General features: G+C 39.7%; 1 protein-coding gene across 1 annotated transcript in view; it reads right to left on the reverse strand.

Moving 5' to 3' along the window:
• SNX27 (sorting nexin 27) overlaps positions 1-20,219 on the reverse strand; it is a 66,415-nt gene extending 46,196 nt beyond the window's left edge. Inside the window, exon 1 of the mRNA XM_045083070.1 lies at positions 19,692-20,219. Within this exon, the coding sequence (XP_044939005.1) occupies positions 19,692-20,002 (311 nt within the window). The 5' untranslated portion in view covers positions 20,003-20,219. The remainder of the gene's footprint in view (positions 1-19,691) is intronic.
• Positions 20,220-20,965: the final 746 nt, after the last annotated feature.

The raw sequence follows: 20,965 nt of genomic DNA on the forward strand, positions 1-20,965 counted from the left end.
AGGATTAGTAGAGGAAGGTGTACCTACTGAAGGAAGCTGTACATACTGAAACTAAATATGGATGGAAATATGACAGCGCCAATCACTAAATGTACCACAGCAAGGAGCCATTCTGTGTGGTAAACAGAATATGATCTTGATCTCCCACCCCTGTGACATTCACAAAAAGTAATTAAAGGGCAATTAGTCCCTTGGAGACAGACTGTAAAAAAAAAGACAATAAATTCCTATAACTGCAAGCAATATGAGATAGATTTCAATTATATTGATTAAAACACAGTGGCTACATGCCCACAAGAATGGTTAAAATAAAAAAGAGGATAAAACCAACTTTTGCCAAAGATATAGAAGAAATGGACTTCTCATACACTGCTAATGGAAGCACAAAGCAAAAACAATCTGGCAATTTCTTATAAACAACTGCTGTTGAATGTTCACTGAGGCTTTATTCGTTAACAGTCCAAAGCTAAAAACATCCTAGTATCTACCAAAAGGTAAACAGATTTTTAAAAAAATTGTGGCACACTCATGCAATGAACTCTTAATTGGCGATAAAAAAGACCAAAACTACTGATATCCACAACAACATGGATGAATCTCAAAAACACAATAAGAAAAAAAAGTGAAACAGAAAAGGGTCTGTGATTGATTTGATTCCATCTATTTAACTACCAGAATAGGGAATAGGGAAAACTATTCTACAGTAGTAAAAATCATATCAGTGGTTATCTGTGGGGCACGGGTAACTACTGAATGCAAAGGAACACAAGGAAGCTTTCAGAAATGACAGAAGTATTCTGTATCTTGACTGGGGGGGGTGGTTAAATGGGTCGATACCTCTGTCAAAATTCAAACTCTGCACTTAAGCTGTGTGCCATCTGACCATACATAAACCTCAATAACACTTATTTAAAAATAAAAATTATTGGGGCATCTGACTGACTCAATAGGTGGGGCATATGACTCTTGATCTCAGGGTTGTGAGTTCAAACCTCACGTTGGATATAGATACTTAAAAATAAAATCTTTAAAAAATAAAAATAAAAATAAATCTTTAAGCAAGTTATTCTTGATCTTGGGATCCTGAGTTCAAGCCCCACTCTGGATGTAGAGTACTTAAAAAATTAAATCTTGGGGCGCCTGGGTGGCTCAGTGGGTTAAGCCGCTGCCTTCGGCTCAGGTCATGATCTCAGGGTCCTGGGATCGAGTCCCACATCGGGCTCTCTGCTCAGCAGGGAGCCTGCTTCCTCCTCTCTCTCTCTCTGCCTGCCTCTCTGCCTACTTGTGATCTCTCTCTGTCAAATAAATAAATAAATAAATCTAAAAAAAAATTTTATAAAAAAAATAAAAATAAAAATAAAAATAAAAATTAGGAGCACCTGAGTGGCTTAGTCAGTTAAGCGTCCGCCTTCAGCTCAAGTCGTGATCCCAGTAGAGTCCTGGGATGGAGCCCCACAGCATGCTCCCTGCTCAGCAGGGACTCTGCTTCTCTCTCTGCCTGCTTCTCCCCATGCTTGTGCTCTCTCTCTCTCTTGTTCTATCTCAAATAAGTAAGTAAAATCTTTAAATAAAAATTATTATACAATATCCTCATTTATAAATGTGAAATAGGAGTCCATCATCAGAGTGAAACACAATCCTTATTCTACTTTTAAATTACTCTGAATAAAGACATTGAAGTACATCAAGCAAATGGATCATACAATTCTTTTTCCAGTTGTTTAGTTTTAGGATTTTATTTATTTGAGAGAGAGATAGAGAGCGAGCAAGCATGGGGTGGAACACAGTGGGAGGGAGAGGGAGAGAGCATCTCTAGCCGACTCTCCACTGAAAGCAAGACCAATGCAGAACGCAATTTCACAATCCTGAGATCACAACCTGAGCCAAAACCAAGAGTCAGGCGCTTAACTGAATGAACTACCCTGACACCCCTGGACCAATTATTTTTTTAAAAAATATCTGTAAAGGGGGTGCCTGGGTGGCTCAGTGGTTTGGGCCTCTGCCTTCGGCTCAGGTCATGATCTCGGGGTCCTGGGATCGAGTCCCGCATCCGGCTCTCTGCTCGGCGGGGAGCCTGCTTCCCCCTCTCTCTCTGCCTGCCTCTCTGCCTACTTGTGATCTCTCTCTGTCTATCAAATAAATAAATAAAAATCTTTAAAAAAAAAATCTGTAAAGACTACATGCAACATAACATGGAAAAGTTCTTATATTATGTTAAATGCAAAATACTGGGTATTGTGATTATGAGCGCATAAAATATTTTTGCCCAAGAAAAGGCACACTGTGTAAAATATGAAAATAGTTTAGAGTGACTAGAACTATGAGTAGTTTTTTAAAATTTTACATACCTATTATTTCTTCAATTACACAAAGCTTTTTATAAACCTCCCCACTCTGTCCACAACGTATCTTTATAGAAATTGAATGAAGACTCCAAGTTGGAGAAAAACAGACCCTTGACACATCAGAAGAGAGACACTTCCTTTGACTTTTCATTGGTTCATTGCCCAGTTGGTGGGTACACTAGACTATAAAAGCAAGGATCTACTCTACTGAAATGTGAATGTATGTCCTTTCTAATTTGTAGTGAAGGCATCTGACTGGTTTAGATTGACTCCTTTTCATCTAACTCTGCCTCCTCACTATCTTACTTAAGCAAACAATCAAGTCTGGGAGTATGTTTATTGACTAATTGTCTTAGCAATCAGGCTGTACTTTGCCCTTAAACTCCTGAGATAAGAGATTCAATCACATGTAAGCCGAACAAAGCCAAAAGAAGTGAAGCTTGGATGCATCTACACAAAATTACTATTCTGGACCACTAAATAAAGAAATTTTTTGTAATTTGTTTCAGAAATAAGAACATTTTGCATCTTACATTTTAAAACACCTTATTGACAGGAAAAGAGAAGTATAATTAGAGAATGTAAACGGCCAAAGATTTCTAAAATGTTTGAGCTTTTTCCAATAAATAGCAAAACTTGTCAACAATTTAAAAAGCGCAAAATTATTATCTCAATACTTTTTTAAGATTTTATTTATTTATTTGAGAGAGAGAGCACGAAGGCAGGGGGCAGGGCAGAGGGAGAGGGAGAAGCAGGCTCCCAGCTGAGCAGGAATCCTGAGATGCAGACCTCCATCCCAGGACCCTGAGATTACAACTTGAGCCAAAGGCAGAAGCTTAATGGCCTGAGCAACCCAGCTGCCCCACCTCAGTGCTTTTAATGTTAACTTACAGGGAAAATGAGATGATGACTATGTAAATAGGTAAAATCCTTCTGAAAAGCAATTTTACAGGTAATATGCATCTAAAGTTATTAAAGTGTTCCTATCTTTTCAATTAAAATGGCAATTAAAATTTATCCAAAGGAAAACATCAAAATAGGAGCTCCAAGAGAGTAATAAGAACTTACTAACCTTTGTATGTGGACCACTCTCAAGTATGTTGAAAGAAAAAATGAAATATTCCTAAACAAAGAAAAAGACTGTTTCCAAATTTCTGTTCTTATTAAAAAAAAATAATAATAAGAGGGGCGCCTGGGTGGCTCAATGGGTTAAAACCTCTGCCTTAGGCTCAGGTCATGATCCCGGGGTCCTGGGATCAAGCCCCGTATCGGGCTCTCTGCTCGGCGGGGACCCTGCTTCCTCCTCTCTCTCTGCCTGCCTCTCCGCCTACTTGTGATCTCTGTCAGCCTAATTAATTAATTAATTAATTAAAATCTTTAAAAATAGAAAAATAATTTAAAAAAATAAGAGGGATGAATAGTTAAAATTATAGCACAAATTAACTATAAAACAATCATTTAAAACAATGGAGATGAAGAAAATAACAATGTTTGAGCCAATATTATGTTAAAAAGTGGATTGTAGGGGTGCCTGGGTGACTCAGACAGTTAAGTGTCTACGTGAGGCTCAGGTCATGAACCCAGGGTACTTGGATGGAGCCCCACATCAGGATCCCTGCTCAGCAAGAAGCTTGCTTCTCCCTCTTGCTCTACCGCTCCCCTTGCTTGTGCTCTCTAGCTCTCTATCAAATAAATAAATAAAATGTTATTTTTTAAAAAGTGGATTATAAAATACAACCTCTAAAAGGTAACATAGGAGACAAGCTAGGGTATGACAAAGAGATTTTAGATACAACAACAAAAATGTTATCTAAGAAAAAAAAACTGTTAGGCTGAACTTTATTAAAATTAAAAACTTTTGCTCTGTGAAAGATACTGTTAAGAGAATGAAAAACAAGCTACACTCTTGGGGTGAAATACGGAAAATGCATATCTGATAAGGGACTTGTATCCAAAATATAGAAAGAACTCTTAAAACTCAACAATAAAAACACAAACAACCCAATTACAAACTGGACAAAAGATATGACACCTCACCAAAGAAGATTTACAGACAGCAAATAAGAATATGAAAAGTGGGGCACCTGGGTGGCTCAATGGGTTGAAAGTCTTTCAGCTCAGGTCATGATCCCAGGCTCCTTGAATGGGGTTCCTGGTATGGAGCTCCCTTGCTCAGTGGAGAGCCTCCTTTTCCCTCCCCCCTCTGCTGTTCCCCCTGCTTGTGCTTTCTCTCTCTCTCTATCTCTAATAAATAAATAAAACCTAGGGAAAAAGAGAGTATGAAAATTTACTCAACATCATTCATCATTAGAGAACTGCAAGTCAAAACAAGATACCACACACCTACGTGAATAGCTAAAATCCAAAAAAACTGATGACACCAAATGACGATGAGGATGTGGAACAAGAGCAACTCACTCATTGCTGGTGGTAATGCATAACAGTATGGCCACTTTGGAATACAGACTGATAGTTCCTTAAAAAGCTAAACTTAGTCTCAACCATAAGACATAGCCATCACACTACTAGGTATTCACTCAATTGACTTGAAAGCTTGTATTTACACAAAAACCCACGTACAAGCGTTTATACCAGCTTTATTCGTAATTGCCAAAACCTGAAGGCAACCAAGATGTCCTTTTTAAGTGAATGGCTAAACAAAACTGTTTATCCATTCAGTCAATGGAATATATTCAGCTATAAAAAGAAATGAGCTATCAAGTCACAGAAAGACATGGTACGGGGGAGAGACCTTAAATGCATATTGCTAAGGGAAAGAAGATAATATGAAAAAGCTATATACTGTATGATCCCAATTATACAACATTCTGGAAAACGCAAAGATCAGTGTGTTGCTGGGGTGTGGAGAGAGAGGAAGGATGAATAAGTGAAGCACAGGGGATTTTTAGGGCAATAAAACTATTTTGTATGACACTGTAACACACAATCACGACAAAATGCATTTGCAAAACTTAAGGATATTTATAACATTGAGTAAACCTGAAGGTAAGCAAATTAAAAAAAAAAAAAAAAACAGCTAGCAGGTTGGGAGAATCCCAGACTGTGACAAGAGAATCTATTCATATTTCAAATGTATTTTAAACAACCTCACTGAAGGGGATAGGGGGAAAAGGTACAGACCTAAGTAACCATAATGAATTCTATAAGATAAAGGCAAAAGCGACTGCACATAAATACTATACTCTAGTCGATAAAATTGCTTCCCCAAGGTACAAGTTAACAACTGCTATACGTGTATACTGGAATTAAACAAGTAAATGAATTATGAACATGGGAAACCAAATTTCTCACCTTTGAAGTGGAAATGCACAGATCTGCAAGGGAGAGTAACCAAAAAATCATATGGTAATGGAGTAAAGCTACAGTATCAGTAAGAACTCATGTTTAACTTAATGCAGATAAAGATGGTTACATATAGAAATATTTACAAATATGCATATATACAGGGGCTAATATACACACATATATTCTTTTGTTGTCAACTGAGAGGACCTGAAAGAAGTTATACCCTGGTAGCTACCACCGCATCTAGTGGCCAGATCTTGCTTTCTAATACCATTCCCCACTAAAAATAACTAGGACCCATTGGAGAAATGGCTGATTCAAGGATTGGGCATGAAATACACAACACGAGCCCAGAGCCTTTTGTAGTGCCAGAAAGTAAAGAAGTGCTCAAAAACAAAACAAAACAACCCAAACATTAATGGGGAGGAGGGTATGGCAAAAGGCACAGGGGCCAACTAAAAGACCAACCAATGGTCAAAGCTAGAACAAATGGAGCAATAAAATAAAGCAGTATTGGATTATAAAACCCATATTATAAAATAAGTATCCATTGAGCCCATGACATAAATGATTGATAAATTTATACATGGGGGAGAAGAGGCATCCTTCTCCTATGCAGAACAATTCTAAATAAATTAAACAGATACTACACTCTAGAGTGGAGAAGTATAACTCCCTACTCCTTAAGTGTAAGCTACGCCGGGTGTGACTCCTATCCAAAGGGTACAATAGGGGAGAGGGGCTGAGCACAACTTCCACCAGATGATCAACATCACAAATCATAATAACAGTATGTACTCCTCACTTGAACTATTTCTCCCCCAAAAACAAAATCCCAGTTTAATCATGAAAAAAAAAAAAAAAATCAGACAAATTCCAGTAGTCAGGCATCCTATAATATACCTGACTAATACTCACAACTGTCAAGGTCATCAAAAGGTCATCAAAAACACAGAAAGACTTGAGATACTGTTACAGCCAAAATGAGCTTAAAAAGACATGACAACTAAATGTAATGTGGTATCCTGGATGGGATCCTGGAACAGAAAGACATCAGGACTAGACACTAAAAAAATGTGAACAAACTATGGGCTTAAGTTAGTAATAATACATCAATATTGGTTCCTTAATTTAAACAAAAGGACAATACTCATGTAAGATGTTCAAAAAAGGAAAAATTCTATGGCTGAGGTGGGAGAAGGATATATGGGAACTCTCTGATATTTTCTTTTGTAAATCAAACTGTTCTGGTAAATAAAGTATTAATTTTAAAAGTTAGATTACAAATTATAACAGTACGATCTCAACTTTATAGAAGATGCCTACATAAAAGCCAAAATACCAAAAGTAGTTTTGTTAGGATGATAAGATGGGGGATTATTTTTCTTTTCCTTAGTCTCCAAATTTTCTCTATCATATTACAATACTTTATAATTAAAAGAGTGAATTTTATGCCACTACACACCTAATAAAATAACCAAAATCCAGACCACTGACAATACCAAACGTTGGCAAGGATATGGATTAACAGAAATACTCCTTCATTGCTGGTGGGGATGCCAAATAGTACAGCCACTTTGGAAGACTGGAAACTTCTCACAAAACTAACATACTCTTACCAGCTGAACTAGCAACTGTCCTCCTTGGTATTACCCAAGGGAATTGAAAACTTGTCCACACAAAAACCTGCAGATGTGGGGCGCCTGGGTGGCTCAGTGGGTTAAGCCGCTGCCTTCGGCTCAGGTCATGATCTCAGGGTCCTGGGATCGAGTCCCACATCGGGCTCTCTGCTCAGCAGGGAGCCTGCTTCCTCCTCTCTCTCTCTCTGCCTGCCTCTCTGCCTACTTGTGATCTCTCTCTTTCAAATAAATAAATAAAATCTTTAAAAAAAATAAAATAAAAAAACCTGCAGATGTCATAGAAGCTTTATTCATAATTACAAAAACTTGAAAACACCCAAATGTCCTTCAGTAGAGAAATGGATAAACTTTGCTACATGCAGCTAATTTCCTAAGGGCAAGGACTACACGTTACTCATCTTTCTATCCCCAGTGTCTAATCCCATGTTTAGGTAGTAAGCACTCACTAAAATTTTTCCCTAAGGGGCACCTGGATGGCTGAGTTGGTTAAGCAACTCCTTTCAGCTCAGGTCATGATTCCAGGATCCTGGGACAGAGCCCCACATTGGGCTCCCTGCTCCCTGCTCGGGGAGGGTTGTAGGGTGGCGAGGAGCCTGCTTCTTCCTCTCCCTCTGCTGCTTCCCCTGCTTGTACTCTTTCTCTCTCTCTCTCTCTGCCAATGAATGAAAAATTATTAAGACTAGCACAAAAAACATTCAATAATGGTTTTCCTTCATGTACTCCCATAATTCCACTCCTTATTTTTAACTTTTATACTGGTTTCACTGTTTAGGGGGAAGTACTAAAAACATCATGCAAGCTCTACATTTTTCAAACTTTAATATTAGTGATAATTTTGCTTTCTATTATGGGAAGTAACAGAAATAATGCTTAAGAGTAAAATATGGCATTCAATTACATAAGCAATTTCAAAGTGAGGCTATGTTTTCTTTTACTCAAATGTGTTGAAAATAAAAGTAACTAACTGTTATTAATTTTAAAAATAACACTGACTCCAAGGATAGCAAAATGAAGTAAGGAGTAGTAAGAAATAAACATGTCGACATTTAAAAAGCGAGTCTTTATTTCACGTAAATTCTGGGAATAATCTATTATAATTATACTGTTTCATCCATGAAAACAAAATGCACCACACTTAGTATAAAAAAAAAATTAAGTACAGTGGGTTCCCTCACATGACAGAGGCTAAAGAATTACCAGTAAGGTCTTAAAGTTCTGATACTAAAACTATTTACAACATCACTTATTTTGTTTTGATAGGATTCTTAGTTTTTCAGTTTTTGTCTTTAAACATTGTCAGCATGTAGTATTGCATGGTTCTATTTAAACTATTTAAAAGTAAGGCTGAATGTGAAAATTGGGTTACTTCTTTACATTATGGGATGATGAATGTTAGGTAGGGGTTAAGAAAGTTGCTAGTAGCCATTATGGTTTCCCTAGCCTAATATAGCTTCCCATGTACACCACTACTGCTGAGAACCAACCCCCCTCAGTTACTGAACAGTAAACAAACGTAATCAGTTTTAAATCATTTCCCAACACCAACTCAGAAAGTCTGAGATCTGCTGTATTTTGGACCCTTGCCTTCATGGCCAATTGAAATGGAACCCCCAAATGTTTTTAATTTGGTACACTGATCATAGTGAAAGTTAAAGGATAAAATCAACCAGGTTTATCAACAATCTTAGTTTGTAAGTGGCACAAATTACCAAAGAAGGAATCTTAATTTTTTAAAGTTCTATTTCACTACTATTTCTGGATTACTACATAACGTGATTAAAAACATGACTCCTCCTGTGATGGGATAAGTTTGTTCTAGGACAAGAGCCTGCACCCTGAATCCTACTAGCTATTTCCTAAACATTCAATTACTCTCAAGAAGTACTATACATGAGTGTACAGAGAGAAGTGTAGAGGGGCGCCTGGGTGGATCAGTTAGTTAAGCGTCTGCCTTCAGCTCAGGTCATGATCACCGGGTCCCATCAGCCCTTCATCAGGCTCCTTACTCAGCAGGAAACCTGCTTCTCCCCCTCCCTCTGCCTGCCACTCCCCCTGTTTTGGTGTTCCTGCTCTTGCTTTCTGTGTCAAATAAATAAATAAGATCTTTTTAAAAAAGAAGAAGAAGAATGGTACAATAAGACCTTTTCTGAATCAGCAATATAAAGGATAACTGGGTAAGGCAGGGAAATCTAAAATAATCTACTAGCACATAACTCATAAATAAGTGTCACATTTCCTTGGATTCAAAATACCAGCCAGAGAACAAAACTCATTGCTGTTTCCAAGTAAAGAGAGATGCAAGTTACATATCTTGAGAAAACAGATCCAGAAAGTAGTTTTTAACCTTACCAAAATCAAAATGACAGTAACATTGGGTAAAAAAAAATTAAGTAACCCATGATGCATTCAGTAGACAAACGACACACTTTACAAGTTATAAACTTTATAGATGATTAAATGATTAAACTGATCAGCAAAAGAAGTGGAAGAAGTTTCCAAAACTTTCACATTTTCCAAGACCACCAAAAATTAATTTAACCAATATACCAATTTTTAAAAACATACTAAATAAACCTAACTAAAACATGACAGACATATAAATATAAAAGTACTGCAGTATTTGGGGGAAAAAAACAACTTCCTGGTTAATCTCCTGGAATAGTTCTCTAAAAGTAATCAGCTGCTTGAACACAGCTGGGAGAATATCCACACAAGCAGCTGACTCTCTGCAGACACTCTGTACTTTTCCAAAGAGAAGTAAACTAATTACTTGTGTTTCAAGTCCACAGAACACATAGATTTGTCATTTTAGTTTTGCTCTGAGGTCTGACACAAGAACCTACACTTTTAGATAGCTTAAGCAAAAATAAATCATTTTTAAAACGGTGTTTGCGGGTGCCTGGGTGGCTCAGTGGGTTAATAAGCCTCTGCCTTCGGCTCAGGTCGTGATCTCAGGGTCCTGGGACAGAGGTGGCCTCTCTGCTGGGCAGGGAGCCTGCTTCCCCTTCTCTCTCTGCATACTTGTGATCTCTATCAAATAAATAAATAAAAATCTTTAAAAAAAAATACTTTAGGGGTGCCTGGGTGGCTCAGTGAGTTAAGCCACTGCCTTTGGCTCAGTTCATGATCCCAGGGTCCTGGGATCAAGCCCCGAGTTGGGCTCTCTGCTCAGCAGGGAGCTTGCTTCTCTTCCTCTCTCTCTGCCTGCCCCTCTGCCTACCTGTGACCTCTGTCTGTCAAATAAATAAATAAAATATTTTTAATAAATAAATAAATAAAATAAAAACTTTAAAAATAAAAAGATGTTTTTATAATAACTTAAGTTCATGGAAGGAAGTACCTATAAGGATACTCAAATACAATTTCTTACTCTGCAACTTCAATACCTTGCAGATAGGTTTATTTCCTCAATTACCATGAGAACCTTACTTGCTTAGCAGGGAGCAAACTAACAGCAAGAGACTACATACATACTACCTTGCATTTTACTAAAACCATATCACACAATTTAATCCTGAAGTACCCTTCAGATTACAGACAGAAAGCAAAAATTTACTTTGTGGTCATCACCAATTCTGATTTAAAGATGTATTTTCATTCTGAATGTAGACAGCACATATAAATCTTAGTACTATATTAAGCTGTCTGTCTTCAGTCCCCTCAACTCCCAACAGTATGCTATATGCAGAAACCAAATATTTAAATTAAAGGAGGCATCTTCAAATCAGAGGAACAGACTAGGAATTCTTAGAACAGCTAAAACAGAACATTGTAGGGCAGAGCACAGTGGGCCTGTAGCATGTAAGGATCAAACTTACCAACTGTGAACAGAACAGTAAGTACACTCATTTTAAGCTTAAAGAGAAGTGGGAGGCCAGGGTGGAGCAGTGGGTTAAGCATCCGACTCTAGATTTCAGCTACAGTCATGATCTCAGGGTTGTCAGATCCTCATGGAGCCCCACATGGAAACCTGCACCCAGCATGGAGTCTGCTTGAAGATTCTTTCCCTCTGCCCCTCTCACCCTGCCTCTCCTCTCTCTCCCAAATACATAAATAAATTAAAAAAAAAAAAAAAAACTTAAAAAGAGAAGGATATATTAGACAAGCTAGGCTAGATTGTGAAGTAAAACTTATACAAATTAAAGGCAACCAGCTCCTCACCAGCTGTTCCCAGCTATGGGTGTTAGAGCTTAGTTGTTCTTAGTTCCCTTCTTTATACAGTATAAGATAGCCCAAGAGACTAGATGCTCTGAAATTCTTCTAATTCTAATAGTGATTTTCCTCTTTGGCCTTGGAAGTTATTCAACCTCTTTGGGTAAATAATTAAATAAAAACTAAATTCACAGGGAGTCCTAGGTATCAATGCACATATAATTATATTCTGACCTCAAAAACAGAACAGAATCCAAACTTCATAGCTTTGGATTCAAAGCCCTTTTTGATCTAACTTCAAGCCCAACTGTCTACAAATAGCAACTTTAGATTTCTTGTTATCCCAAGAACTTTTCATATCCTCCTCCCTTTGGTCACAGTTTCCTCAGCCTATGAAATCCTTCACCCTTCTCTGACTACTGAAATTAGACTTGTCCTTCAATCACAATTTAAAAAGCCTTCTGTGACCGATCTACCCACCAGTCATCTCAACCATATCACTCTTTCCTTTAAACTCCATTGTGTTCTTTATCTCCCCTTAATTCATTTGCTTTACACACAGTAAATTGTATACTACCCCACTGCAGTGTTAAACTTCTCAAGGGCAGAGATGCAGGGACTCTGTGATTCATACAAGCCTAACAGTAATTTACACGTAGTTTGTGCTTAATTGCTAAACCAGATGGGGTGATATTAGTGGGCCATACCAGAAAAACGATACCCTAAATCACTACTTTTCAAACTGTGGATCATAACCTAATAGTCATGAAATTCATGTGGATCACCATCAGCACTCAAAAAACAAAACAAAAAACTCTCAAATACTGAACAGACTAAAAAATGCCAGAGAGCACAAGAACACTAAATATTGTTTATTGAAACTTGGTTCAGATGGGTTTTTTTGGTATTTTATTGGTTCTAATATAAAATAGATCTCTTACAGAGACTTGCAAGTTTTTAAAAAGATATTTTAAAACTGCCTAAATATTTTTGGGGCACCTGTCTGGCTCAGACCGTAGAGCATGCAACTCAATCTCAGGGTCATGAGTTCAAGCTCCATGTTTGGCATGGAGCCTACTTTTTATTTTTATTATGATTATTATTTTTTAATTTATTTGACAGAGAGAGTGAGATCACAAGTAGGCAGAGAGGCAGGCAGAGAGAGGGGAGAAGCAGGCTCCCCGCTAAGCTCCCCGATGCGGGGCTCAATCCCAGGACCCTGAGATCATGACCTGAGCCAAAGGCAGAGGCTTAACCCACTGAGCTACCCAGGTGCCCCTAGAGTCTACTTTAAAAAAAAGTCCTAAATATTTTTTTCCACATGTGGGGCTTGAATCATACCACCCCTACACAGGCTTTTAGAGAACTGCTCAAAATCTATATAGCTGATAGTCAAAAAGAACAATTCTAATTGGCTCTAACCTAAACCACCACATTATCCACTGTGTCAGTAATACCATCATCTAATGAATAAAACTTACCACACATCACGTTCCCAAAGCACAGGGCAGTGATCATAAATTTTAACTGTCTGCTTGTCAACTGAGTCTCTTTGCTTATCATAAAAATTACTCCCAATGGAACTTACCTTAAAAAATAATTATCCTTGAGAGCATGGTAACAAACCCTCACCTGAAACAAACTAGTCAGTGGGGGCTGAAGAGAAGCCTTCTTCATAATAATTTATATGAACCAGACAAATCTTGTTACTAACAACAGATCTTTTCCTGGTAACAGCGGTGTTGTGGAAGTGATTTCCAAGAGGAAGATAAATGCTATTTTCAAATTTAGTTTTATATGTTTTCTACCTCAATTACCTAGGGAATTAAAAGTATTTCCTGGGACTGCAATTATGATTATATCAGGCTCTCTTCACTGCTAACCAATAAAGAGTATCAACAAACAAGAGCAACAACTAGCCATTTTGGTTCCCTGTAACCCATCCAATTTAACAATCAGAGACAGGGTAAATAATGATAAAAGACAGTTACATTTCACAACAGAACCAAAGCTCAAATGCTATTCAAGTTTATAGGGATGTGACTGAATTTTAAGAATTTTAAGGGACCGGGGCGCCTGGGTGGCTCAGTGAGTTAAGCCTCTGCCTTCGGCTCAGGTCATGATCTCAGGGTCCTAGGATCGAGGCCCGCATCGGGCTCTCTGCTCAGCCGCGAGCCTGCTTCCCTCTCTCTCTCTGCCTCTCTGCCTCTCTACCTCTCTGCCTACTTATGATCTTTGTCAAGTAAATAAATAAAATCTTTTAAAAAAAAAAAAGAATTTTAAGGGACCATTCAGTCAAAAATAGTTGACTATTAACAGCCAAAAATAGCTGAGAAAACAAAGAAGTGGAAAATATACTGGATTTAGAATCCAAAGACCTGGGTTTAATTCTGGTTAACATTCACTACTGCAATACTCAATTTCCTCTCTTATGAAAAAGGGACAAATAATACTCCTATAGTCATTCAACAAATATTTACTGAATAATACCTTGTATGTGCCATTAGACCTTTGACTAGGGAAACAACATGGGTATATGTAGTCCCTATCCTCAAGGAATTTATATTTTCCCTATCTCACAAGGCTGTTGTAAAGATCAAATGTAAAAATACTATGCAAATTGTAACACATTACATGAAGTGCAAAGTGAGGGGTGCCTGGGTGGCTCAATTTGTTGAATGTCTCTCTCTCTCTCTCGCTCTTTTTTTTTTTTTAAAGATTTTATTTATTTGAAAGAGAGAGAGATAGCAACAGAGAACATAAGCAAGCAGGGAGGAAAGAGAGAAGCAGGCTCCCTGCCAATCTCAGGACTCTGGAATCAAGACCTGAACCAAAAGCAGACACTTCAACTGACTGAGCCACCCAGGCACCTGACTGCTCAACTCTTGATGCTGAATGTCTAACTGTTGATTTTCAAGCTCAGGTCATGATCTCAGGGTCATGAGATCAAGCCCCGCATCTGTGCTCAGCAGAGTCTGCTTGAGGTTCTCTCTCTCCCCCTACCGACCCCCCCACTCCTGTTTGTGCCCTCTCTCGCTCACTCTCTCTCTAAAATAAATCTTTAATTTAAAGAAAGTGTGGGGTGCCTGGGTGGCTCAGTGGGTTAAAGCCTCTGCCTTCAGCTCAGGTCATGATCCCAGGGTCCTGGGATCAAGCTCCACATCCAGCTCTTTGCTCAGCAGGGAGCCTACTTCCCCTCCCCTCACCCTCTGTCTGCCTCTCTGCCTACTTGTGATCTGTCAAATAAAAAAAATAAATAAGGGGCACCTGGGTGGCTCAGAGGGTTAAGCCTCTGCCTTCGGCTCGGGTCATGATCCCAGGGTCCTGGGATCGAGCCCCGCATTGGGCTCTCTGCTCAGTGGGGAGCCTGCTTCCCTTCCTCTCTCTCTGACTGCCTCTCTGCCTACTTGTGATCTCTGTCTGTCAAATAAATAAATAAAATCTTTAAAAATAATAATAATAAAATAAATAAATAAATAAATAAAAATAAAGATAAAAATTTTAAAAGTGCAAAGTGATATAAGGATTTTATTAACTTGTTCTAACCCTTCACCACATACCTTTATTACAACATTTAGAAAGATTCAATAAAGTCTAAATGAGCAGATATAATAGTCTACTATCTTATTGAATTGATTTTCTAAGGGCTGGAGTTCAGGAGTCTAAAAAAATCATTATTTGTTAGTATAGTCTTAGCTCATAACTCTCAATATAACCACGAAGATAAAATGAACTGAGAATTCAAGACCTAGAACCTGTTGCTCCAGGTATGGGCTGGGTACATAGGTTGCAAAGGGAGTAAAAAAATAAAGACTTTTAGGCCCCATGCAAGACCTACTGAATCATATATAACCCTTAAAGTGTGAGCCCAAGAATTGATACTTTTGACAAACACACCCAGTGATTTTTATGTTCACTAAAGCATAAGAATCAGTACCATAAAATTTTCCTTTGATCAATAACCAGGACTTCAAACATCATTTCTAAAATCTACCTGGAAAATCTGGGCCAAATAGAATTCATCTATAATTGAGAAAGCAGCTCCTGAGAAGGTACTTAGCAGTCAACATTAAATGACTCACACGTAACTTGTAAAAATATTTCTTGTGGCACCAACCTCTTTATTCCAAACTTTCACATTAAATGAAGCCAAAAAAAAAAAAAAAAAGGAATGGCCATGAGATATTCCTATAAAATGAACTCCCAATAAACAAATCTATATAGACATAGATATATATACAGCTTTAATTTTTTTTCTTTTTTTTCTTTCTTTCCCTTTAACAAGGAAATCACTTCTCAGCCTTTTGGCTAAGAGCAAGTGTAACTTTAACAAAGGAAAGTCGATGGGTAGATTATCTTGACACTATGAAGAGGAAAAGCATAAACTCTACCCCACACAAATATACCAGGATTTTAAATGCTTGCAAGCAATCTTAGGGGTCCATGCTTATTAAAGACCACACCACCCAAATACCAAAGAGATAAAACAAACTACTCAACAGATAAGCCTAATCACTTAAAAATAAAGATGGTACCACAACTATAACCCTTCTATGGGCACCTCTCAAGAAATCAGTCAAGAGCCTTTGGAAATACTTTAACCTTAAGAAAATTAACCTGAAGTCAAATATTACTGCACATACTATATAATTAGTGCAAAGACATGTGCATTTTGGTTCTACTTATTGAAACCATCCCTCCAGGTATATACACATCAAAGGGAAACATTCAATATATGTTACACTGGGAAAAATTACAAAGTGGAGACTAACATTGCTAGCACAAAATTTTCCATCTAAAGTAAAATTTAGAGCCCAGAGGGCTTGTTCATATCCCGCAACATGACTCTTTTTTTTTTTTTAAAGATTTTATTTATTTATTTGACAGAGAGAAATCACAAGTAGTCAGAGAGGCAGGCAGAGAGAGAGGAGGAAGCAGGCTCCCTGCTGAGCAGAGAGCCCCATGTGGGACTTGATCCCAGGACCCTTAGATCATGACCTGAGCCGAAGGCAGCGGCTTAACCCACTGAGCCACCCAGGCGCCCCGCAACATGACTCTTTGCAAAGCAGTTAGAATCTAGTCAGTTTTGAAGGGAAAAGGACAAACTGATTCATACTGAATTTAGTTTAATGACTGTTCTAAGATTCAATGAGGACAGGACCTTTGTAAGACAGACTTTAAAATACAAAGAAATCAATGTTCTTACTCTTATCCAAGACTTTAGTCCCTTAAATCTCAAAGTTACTCAGTTCTTTTCACAACTCAATCAGTTGCCCAAATGACTACAATATATGAAAATTGGAATAATTTGTGTATAGCAGGAAAGCATCTAAAATAGGGACAAGTCTTAAACAGCAATCATCAAGGTCCAGACATCCACCTATGACTTCATGCAAACTATGTCTACACAATAATAATCTACCTATGCCTAACCCTGATCCCACCTGGCACTTCAGTAACATGCAAAACTTTCCTGGGGCAACAAAGAGGTTTAAGGAACCTGTAGGAGACAAAGAAAAGCTCTAAGGAGTGCTGCCTAAAGAATGCTACAGGAAAATTAGCATCAACCTAAACAAAAGCAAAACAAGTAACAGACATAGATATCCCTCAAGAACTGTGTCTGTTCGATTGCTGATTTCCTCCTTCACAAGAAAACCTAAGGAGAAGATAAAGACTTTGGAAGAAGGAAAGAGGCTGTAGAGCTGAAGTCTCAATTTGACAACTTGCCTGACTCCGTGTTCCAACTATCACCATTTCCACAACGATAGCAAAGAAGCTTTACAGAATTTGGAAATCAAAATACAACTGAAAGGTGAGAAACCATTGCCAGGAAAAAGTCTGATCATCACAACCCTCCAGAGTAAGGTTCTCTAAGCAAAGAGCATTCTTTTGTCCTGCCCACTTTCTTGTCTCTTTTAAGACAAAGTCCCTACTCACCACCACGTATGCACCAAAATTCAATGTTTTCTCTCTAGGAAGAGGAATGGGCCTAGCCTGGAACCTGGACCTGAGGCAAGTCCTTCCATCTGTCCTAAGGGATCATCTGAAGTATTCCTTACAGTAACTAATTTATGTCAAGATTCTGTTATAAAATTGTTAGTTGATATATATATCTATATACATATAAATATACACACACATATATATTTGAAATGGTTGATCATGTTAGCTGTAGTCATCTACAGAATTATTTGTGGTTTAGTTTTTTTTTTTTTAGTTCCTTTAGTTCTTATAAAGAGTAATGTAGAACTTTATGATGAATTTCTAATTTTAAATAAATACTTCAATTTTAAATTTAAAGATAAACACCTGGATCCAAAGTTAACTTCCAAAGGGAAAGGAAAATGACAATTACAAGAGCTTCTATCAGAAGAAAACATCAACCACAGATTTTTAGTTATCTAGAAAGAATAGAATTAGATGCCCAGGTATGAAACAAATTTTGGTCACAACTCCATTCTATATCTGAATGCCCAGGCCCCCAAAGATTAAAAATGTATCACCAGAGAATAAGAAAAAAGAGCACATAGAACATTAATGGAAAAAGAAAACATAAATGGAAAGTTAAATAGCTCCAAACAATTATTTTGATGAGCTACTCTTTCTTCAGGTGGAAGGTAAGAGTAAACAGAATGAGTGAATTCCACAGAGAAAGTGTGTAGAGGATAAGGGCAGGGGTGATGAGGTAAATAAAAAGGGAGGGACTCCTCAACTAGGCTAGATCCTCACGATACTAACCTCTTTGAAAACTTCGGCAAACCTACTGTTTTCCTACAGGAGAGACTGAAAGTTGTGGAAATTATAACTAAAATAACATTTATAAAAAATGAGAAAGACCTCATGAGGACAAATCCAAGCACTGAGGGAGAGGGCAAAAGTGTGGAAAAAATAAGGTTCAGTAAGAACGCAAGAGATACAGGATTGAAGACTGCTGAGGAGAATGGAGGTAATGAGAGTCAACCAGCAATCACTATATAAATTTTAATACAAAGTATAAAGGCACCAAGGGTAAAACCTGGATGAGAGTGATGGAGGAGGTCTGCACAGAAACACAGGAAGACAAGGCAGCAGAGCTCTGGGATGCAATAGGAAGTAAGGTTGAAGGAGTATGAAGGAGGAGGGGCTGCAGTAGGAAGAGGATGGGTTGCAGCAGCAGCAAGAGCCTAAACTGAGAAGTGAAAGCAGCCTGGAGGAGATAAAGAATAGGATAAACTCAAGCGTGGGATCACAAGAGGATGTAGTAAGAGAGAATAGAAAGGGCATGCCCCAATAAAGTAAGGATGTCAAAGACCCGAAAGAGGAGCATAATTTGGGGGGAAGCAGGAATGAAGGAGAGATCCACCATAATCCTGACTAAAAAGTAGGAGTATGGTGCAAAAGTGAAGATCAGAAAAGGGGGGGGGGCTCAGAATACGGATGCTCACAGAGGTACATGGAAATGGTAGACACTAGATTCGAAATGCCTGCGTGACATGGGATATTCTTTACACAAGAGTGTAAAGAAACTAGTGTCAGAGACACCCTCCTCCACCACCAAAACAAAAACAAAAACAAAGGCATGCAAGCAAGGATCAGAGAAGAAGGTACACTCTTGGGAGTGTGAATCCAAAAGGGAGGGGGGGAAAGGGACACAAGGCAGGATAGAAAAAATGAGGGGGTGCTTAACCACAGGAGAGAGTAACTAAGGAAAGCAAAAGGAGTGCAGTAGAGGGATGATATTTCCGCAGGAAAAGTGGGAGCAGATCACAGGTTTGCCTACTTCGTCTAGAGGACAGAGGGACGGTCCATGAGGGTTGACCGCAGCGGCGAACAAAAACTACGATGCTTAAGATGAAAACTTGGGGAGGACACGAAAGAGGCCGGGTCAGAAAAGGAGATTCCGTCAGCAGGGGACAGAAGTCCATTATGAGGGCAGCAAGGAGAAGAGAGCGGCATACCCAGGGGTAAAGCAACGGGGCCGAAAAGAAGGCAGAAGAATGGGGGCAGGGGTAAAAACAGAGGGGGCGCTGGGACGTAGACTGGTTACAAGGAGGGAGGTGCGCGCTGCGAAAACCCAAGGAGCGGGGAGGTGAAAGGGTCAACCCCAAGAAGGTGCGGGGCCTGAGGGGAACGGAGTCCCTAGGGCCGGTTCCGGGGCTGGAGGGGGGGAGGGGGGACAGTGGGGCCTGAGCTCGACAGGGGTAGAGTGAGAGGCAGGGACGGCCGGAGGGGCGGGGTGGGGTGGGGCGGCGGGCGCCCAGATACTCACACCTCCAGGATGCGGTCCCCCTTGCGCACCCCGGCCCGGTCGGCCGCTCCCCCGGGCAGCACGGCGCTCACATGCTGCAGCGGCGCGTACAGCTCCCCGTTGATGCTCCGCAGTTGCCCGCCCTCGCTCACTTGGCCCCGCACGTTGAAGCCGTAGCCGGACTCGGACTTGACGATGCGCACGACCCGCGGGCCGCCGCCTCCCCCGCCGCCGTTCCCGGTGCAGTGGAGCCCGGACCCCCCACCGCCGCCGCCACCCCCGTTTCTGTGAGGGGCTGAGGGGTGAATCCCTTCCCCGTCCTCGTCCGCCATCTTGCGAGCGAGCGAGCCCTACCGCCGCCCCCCTACGCCTCCACTCCCTATTCGCGCGCGTTCGCCCTGTTCAGCAGCCGCGCGACCCCCTACGCGCGCGCCCGCTCCGCCGCCCGCGGGACCCAAGTCCGTCACAGAGCCGCCGGAGGGGGTAAAGGGGAGGCCGGGGGCGGGGGGAAAACGGACGGTTAGGCCCGTGGCGCCTCCTGGGAGTTGTAGTTTCTGGACGGTGGGGGCGGGGGTGAGGGCAGGGCCCGGGGCAGAGCGGAGGTTATGTGTGACGCAGTTCGGGGACAAAGCCTGACGGGAGTTGTAGTTTGGGCGACTAACACTGCATCGAGTGCGGCGGACTGTTCCAACTGTTGACATACGGTCAAGTTTTTTCTTCTTTCATTTCAGAACTCATTTTGTAGCCTCTAAAGCAAAATATTAGGATAAACTGATGTTTGTGACTCGACAGCCTTAAGTTGCAACCTTAAATCATTACAACTCATTTGTTCAGTACCTTCTGTGTTAGCATACATTATTTTATTCCGTGGCCCCAACAACCTTGTGAGCTGAGTGGATCATGAATTCATTTCTGTATTTCACTTATTTGGAAACTGAACTGTAGAGAGCCCAAACTCATTCAGCTATTAGCTAACAGGAAATAAGACCCGGTTATTTTTTCGCAACTTTCACGTATTGCAACTATATAAAAACTATACTCCAACTATACAGAAAGTATATGCAGAGAAAACTACAGTCTCAGCGATTTAGAACTGGATATTAGAGGGGCTAAGTAATAATTTAAATTGGGCAATGATTTTGAAGTTATCCTTTATTTCTGATTTATTTTGTTTCCCCAAACAGCACTGTAGAATTCTTGGCCAATGGCCCAGTTGATGCTTTTCAGCTACCTACCCAAATGCACACTCACAGAGAGTGTGCAGAATGCCCAGCAAAGGCAAGAAAGAAGAGCAA

The sequence above is a fragment of the Mustela putorius genome, unplaced genomic scaffold (genome assembly GCF_011764305.1).
Source record: "Mustela putorius furo isolate JIRA1106 unplaced genomic scaffold, ASM1176430v1.1 tig00000695_pilon_pilon_pilon, whole genome shotgun sequence".
Classification (NCBI taxonomy): domain Eukaryota; kingdom Metazoa; phylum Chordata; class Mammalia; order Carnivora; family Mustelidae; genus Mustela; species Mustela putorius.